The sequence below is a fragment of the Aethalodelphis obliquidens genome, unplaced genomic scaffold (genome assembly GCF_003676395.1).
Source record: "Aethalodelphis obliquidens isolate GAN/ISIS:26980383/991018 unplaced genomic scaffold, ASM367639v1 scaffold9, whole genome shotgun sequence".
Taxonomy (NCBI): domain Eukaryota; kingdom Metazoa; phylum Chordata; class Mammalia; order Artiodactyla; family Delphinidae; genus Aethalodelphis; species Aethalodelphis obliquidens.
The window spans coordinates 16,010,921-16,016,920 of NW_020837953.1; the positions used below are offsets into that span (position 1 = coordinate 16,010,921).

Sequence of the window (6,000 nt, forward strand, 5' to 3'; positions counted from 1 at the left end):
TGAGAAAATTAGAGGGTATGCACAGAAAAGAATGCAGGGCAACTGGCCCTGTGTCCCACTCTGGTCTATACACCCTTCCCTCCCCAGACGCAAAGCCCTGTCAATTTGGCCTCATATGCTATAGGGACCCCATTTCCCTGCAAATGTCACAGCTCTAGCTCCTAGGAAGATATGCACAGCCCCATGTAGCTCTGGGGCTTGGAGATCTGAGAGCAAAATGGTGGTAAAGGTCCTGACGTTAAGTCCTACATACATATTCACTGATACCCGAGGTCCCATGACTTGTGGGAGAGGATGCAGAAAGAGGCCCAGGGAAGGAAGAGGCTAAGAAGGAACTGAGGATAAAAGCACAGATCTTTCACAAACAAAACCACACGCAAGACTCCAGCTCTGGAACTTTTATTCTCCTGGAAGCAATCATCTGTGTTAGTGGTACTTCAGATAAAAGGATTATGCTCAGTTCTGTCGAAGCAGGCGTGAGTGTTTGTGCACGGCATCCACAAAGGCTCCCACATGTTCTGGGTCCATGTCAGGGTAAAGTCCGTGGCCCAGGTTGGCAATGTAGCGCCGCGGCCCGAAGTCATTCAGCATCTGCTGCACCAACTGCCCAATCTCTTCCTGGGGGGACCAACAGGGCACTGGCTACAGGGGGGGCCAGCACACCTCTGTCCTGCCTATACATAACAGTGACACACATACATGTAGGCATGCTTCTACTCCGTGTTACTCATACAGTCATTCAAAAAACTTCATCGGGTGCCTAGTATGGGCCAGGCGCTAAGAAAACACAAATGAACAAAATCAATGAGAAGGAACTCCTGCCTTCCTAGAGTTCACATGGTATGAGTGGAGTAGAGGGGAGGGATAAACAGATAATAGAATCACACACATAGTAATAAACACCACCATATCCAGAACCATGGGAGTGCACAGAAACAAACACAGACACACACAGGGACCTGGCTGTTACCTCAGATGCATACAAGGCACAGGGGTCCAGGTTGCCCTGCAGGGTCACCGTCTTTCCCACGCAGTCCCTGGAAGTAGAGTCAGTGCCCTGTTCTGGTGACTGCACATATGGCAGTTGCATCCCCTCCACCGCACCTTCCATCACTCACCGGGCTTTCTCTGGGGCCACTGTCCAGTCAAGCCCAACCACCTCGTAGCCAGCCTGGGCCAGCTCCTCCAGGGCAAAATGTCCGTCCTTAGCAAAGATGATCTGGGGGAAAGGGCAAATCTCAGGCTGAGGGCTTTGCTATGCCTCCTAATGTAGCTCAGCTGTGCTTCTGCCCTCCAGTGGTCACTTCGGTCCATGCAGGACTTAACCTGATAGTTCCACGGGCCCACCTTCACTCATCTGATCCCCATCCTTACCATGGGCACTGGTGCCAGGCCTGCCTCCTGCAGCCCGGCTTTCACTCGCTTGGCCACATCACGGATGTACGGCAGTGCAAACTTACTGAAGAGTTGTGGGCCAAGATGCCCTGCATGGGACTCAAAGAGCTGCAATGCCTACAGTTAGAAAAGAAATGCATAACACACAAAGAGGAAGTATCTCGGGCCCCACATACAGAATGTGCCTCAGTTTTCCTTCAGTTTTCCCCAAGTGACTTCAACCCCTGAGACTACCTAAGCCTATAAGCCCAGTTCCAGTCAAAAAGGAACTGCCTTCTCCAGATCCCAGTGCTAGGTTTGGTCTTTGAATACACAGAGCATTAAGCCCCCCTGCCAGTGTCTGGGCTTAGCTGCTCCAGCCAGATCATTTCATGCCAAGCTTCTTTTGTGCCTGGTATTGAGACACCTACCCTCACAGGTATAAGGAACTGTATTGTTTCTGGTCCTGAAAGACTAAACCCCAGGGCTTCCCTGGTGGTGCAGTGGTTAAGAATCCGCCTGCCAATACAGGAGACACGGGTTCGAGCCCTGGTCTGGGAAGATCCCACATGCCGCGGAGCAACTAAGCCCGTGCACCACAACTACTGAGCCTGTGCTCTAGAGCCCATGAGCTGCAACTACTGAGCCTGCGTGCCACAACTACTGAAGCCCACGTGCCTAGAGCCCGTGCTCTGCAACAAAAGAAGCCACCACAATGAGAAGCCCAGGCACCGCAACAAAGAGTAGCCCCCGCTCGCCACAACTAGAGAAAGCCCGCGCGCAGCAACGAAAACCCAACGCAGCCAAAAATAAATAAAGACGAAACCCCAGCCTATTTGTCTCTCCCTCAGGACTTACCTGGGCACCAGCAGCCACTTGTCCCACCAGATATGGGACGAGAGCATCAGTGAGGATGCGAAGCAGCTGGTGACTGGCCTGCGGTCTCTGGTAAAGCCAGCGTTTGGCCTGAGCCATGGTGCTTGAGCCGCCACCCTCAACCATATATGTCATGAGAGTCCACTGCAAAAGGCAGAAGCCAGATAGACACTTCCTTCCCTTGTCTGCACCCATACCTGCCAGAGTAATTTCTCCAAGCCCAAGTCCCTGCCCTGTTCCATATTACCGGGGCACCAGCAAAGCCAATCAGTGGCACACGCCCAGCCAGACGTTGTCGAGTGAGGGTGATGGCCTGGAACACATAGCCCAGCTCAGAGGCCACTGTTGTTGGATCCCGGAGGCGCTGTAAATCCCGCTCTTCTCTTAATGGCTCTGGGAAGCTGGGCCCTTTGCCAGGCACCATGGTCACCTCCATGCCCAGTGCCTGGTGGGGGAGAAAACGTCCAGGTTCCCAACCTGTAACTCCAGGAGGAGATCTGTTCAACCCATGCCAAGAAGGAGGAAAAGGAGAATAAAACTCAACCAAACTCCGTCTCTTCCAGCCTGTTTTCCCCTCTGTCCCATTAGGATAAGTGCTTATCTTGAGCCTTGACTGTCTTTTCCCTTTGTTACCCATTCAAGAATCAGATTTGAGCAGGTACCTGGGGTACAACAAGGATGTCGGAGAAGATGATGGCAGCATCCAGAGGGAAGCGACGCAGTGGCTATAGGGAACAGAAGACAGATTGCTAGGTGGCGAGCTGACAGCATAAATCTCTCCCTCTTTTGTGGACCCCTCACCTGCAGAGTAAGTTCACAGCAGGTCTCTGGGGAGCGACAGGTGCTGAAAAAGTCCTGGGCAGCCCGAGTTTCCCTAAACTCTGCAGACAAAAAAGGGAAAGCAGGGCTCAGCCTTGAGGAACCTCCAGAGCCCTCCTCTGCCCCTCAAAAACTTTTCACCCTCCAGAGTTTTACCTAGACTCCGAGGCCCTGACCCTGACCTGGTAAGTAGCGGCCTGCCTGCCTCATGCACCAAACAGGAGTGTAGTCTGTTTCTTCTCCCCAGGCTGCTCGCAGAAAGGTGTCATTCTTCAGCTCCGGAAAACCCTGAGGTCTGGAGATCAGGAGCGGGTAGGGTAGGTGTCAGTAAACCAGGCTGGGGGTTGGGCAGGGCTCGGGTTCTAAAGGCGGATACAGTCCAGCACAGCTATCTATCTTCTCCAGACCAGCTACCAAGCTGTGACTCCCCGCCGATTCCGCCTCCCCTCTATCAGGTGGTGTACAGGACTAGAAGGGCCGGTGCCGGGGCCTCTACCCTACACATAGTCGCAGCTTCCCCAGGCTCAAAGCCACTGGAGGGACTGGGAGACAGTGTGTGTGCGGGGCGAGGGGGGGACGAAAGTCCAGTTAGGAGAGTTTGGGGGGTCTTTGGACCAAAAAATCTCAGGAACAAGGATACCAGTGGGCTGGTTTGGGGGCTGGAAGATCTCCAGGCTGGGGGATGGTCATGGGGGGATCAGAGATGACAGTCCGAAAAAGGGATCTTAGATGAGGATTAGGAAGTCCAGAGGGCATCTCCTAAATAAAGGTCTGGGGTACGCAGTCCAGCTAGGCGGTCCCTGGGATGAACATCTCAGGAATCCATGGTTGGAGGATTTGGGATTCCAGAGACTTGGGTTCTCCGGGGCTGGGGAAGAGGGGTATAGGGACAGATTCCTGAGCTGAAAGACTCAGGTCAGAAGCCCGTATGGCCACACTGCGTGGTGGCACAGAGAACTCACCCACACTCGTTCGCCTCCATGATAAGTTGTCAGTAAACGCGAGCACAGCCCCAGCTGTAGCCTAATTCTGAGCCTGCCCCCTGCCCAGGCTCCGCCCCTTCCTGGAATGAGCCAAGGCTGTCGCCATGTTGAAAGTCACATGATCAGACTCCAGAAACGGCTCCCGGGCTGCCCCGGCTGCTGCCCGTAGGACCCCCAGGTCTCTTCACCGTAAAGTCCTCTGTAGCGACGCAACAACAAACACCTCCCTCCCCCTCCCCCCACAAAAGAACTTCGCTGTAACTATACTTCACGTGGCGTGAGAAATTTGCTGTCCTCTGACGGCCTGGGAATCCCGGAAGACTCGTCCCAGGTCTCACTTTCACTCCCACTCTTCACGATTTTAACAATTTTATGCCTGGCCCAACCAGGCATATGGTGAATTATGGAACCAAGTTGTACAGGGAACTGAAATAATTAAATATTTATATTACCTAGAAAGAGGCGGGCACTACAATAGGTGCAGCGATTACAGTGGAGGACAAGACATTTCCTTCCTTTAAGGAGCTACAGACATGCGGATACAGAGAAGTCAGCAATCAGAATAGTAAATGTTTTTTGTTTTGTTTTGTTTTGTTTTTTGCGGTACGCGGGCCTCTCACTGTTGCGGCCTCTCCCGTTGCGGAGCACAGGCTCCGGACGCGCAGACTCAGCGTCCCTGGCTCACGGGCCCAGCCGCTCCGCGGCATGTGGGATCTTCCCAGACCAGGGCACGAACCCATGTCCCCTGCAGCGGCAGGCAACTCTCAACCACTGCGCCACCAGGGAAGCCCTCAATAGTAAATGCTTTAAAGGGAAAGAGCTAGAAGCAAGTAGCAAGGGCTCCATTTAACTGGGGAAAGCAGTGGGGTATTCCAAGCAGAGGGAACGGCATGTGTAAAGAGCAGACGAAAAAGAGCAAATGGCTTAATGGGAAACAAGATCAAGCTGGTGGAATTAAAGATGCTGGAGCTGTCTACAGAGTCCAGGTCATGCAGGCCTTTGTTAAGCGCATTTGTTCACTTTATCTTGTAGTAGTGTAATAGCATACAAATAGCTTGGAGAGAAGGGAAGAGAGGCACTGTGTTTCCAACTTATTAAGGAGAAATAAATGGAAAACTGTCATAATTACATGGGATCATTTCTTTCTTTCTTGATAACTTCAATTATTTGAAAACTATATCAAAACAAACTTTCCACCCAAGTGTCCATCAACGAACAGATAAACAAAATGTAGTGTGTGTGTGTGTGTGTGTGTATACACAATGGAATATTACTCAGCCATAAAAATAAATTATTCTGATACATGCTACAACATCGTTGTAACATGCTAAGTTAAATAAGACAGACACAAAAGGACAAATACTGTGTGGTTCCACTTATATGAAATATCTATAATAGGCAAATTCAGAGGCAGAAAGTAGAGTAGAGTTTACCAGGGACTGGGGAGTGGGGGCAATGAGGAGTCATTGCTTAAATGGTACAGAGTTTCTTGTTTGGGGTGATGAAAAGTATTGGAAATAGATAATTATACATTTAAAAAACGGTTAAGATTGCAAATTTTGTTATATATATTTTCCACTATTTTTTTAAATTAATGTAATATATCAAAAACCAGTGAGTAGTACACTTTAAATAGGTGAATTATAAGATGTGAGTTATATCTCAGTAAACTTTTAAAAGAAACGGGGCGGGACCAAGTTGCCTTTTCCTCCATGATTATACTTCACCAGCAGCTTCTGTCCACGTTTTTTTGCCTCCTCCCTAACCACATCGGCCTTTCCTCTCGTTTGGTTCAGAATTACTGGGAGAAACTGGATAATGATCACCAGTGTCCTGGGATTAGGAGTAACCACCAGGATCAAGCCTAAATGACTCAAGACTCCTGTCAGCAGCCGAGCTGGGGAGGGGGTTATTTTCCGAAACGTTTTAGTCACACTGCCCCTAGGAT

General features: G+C 50.7%; 1 protein-coding gene across 2 annotated transcripts; it reads right to left on the reverse strand.

Moving 5' to 3' along the window:
- Positions 1-383: 383 nt before the first annotated feature.
- UROD (uroporphyrinogen decarboxylase) lies at positions 384-4,166 on the reverse strand. Of its 2 annotated transcripts, XM_027108731.1 has the most exons (10): positions 4,032-4,159; positions 3,252-3,364; positions 3,052-3,131; positions 2,913-2,975; positions 2,498-2,695; positions 2,233-2,394; positions 1,375-1,512; positions 1,119-1,219; positions 971-1,037; positions 384-618 (listed from the first exon to the last, which is right to left on the reverse strand). In XM_027108731.1, the coding sequence occupies exons 1-10, from the start codon at positions 4,049-4,051 to the stop codon at positions 457-459; spliced, it is 1,104 nt and encodes a 367-aa protein (XP_026964532.1). In that variant the 5' UTR covers positions 4,052-4,159; the 3' UTR covers positions 384-456. The 2 variants fall into 2 exon arrangements, with proteins under 2 accessions (XP_026964532.1, XP_026964533.1); XM_027108732.1 differs by lacking the exon at positions 2,913-2,975 and having other exon boundaries at positions 4,032-4,166.
- Between the last annotated feature and the right edge of the window lie 1,834 nt (positions 4,167-6,000).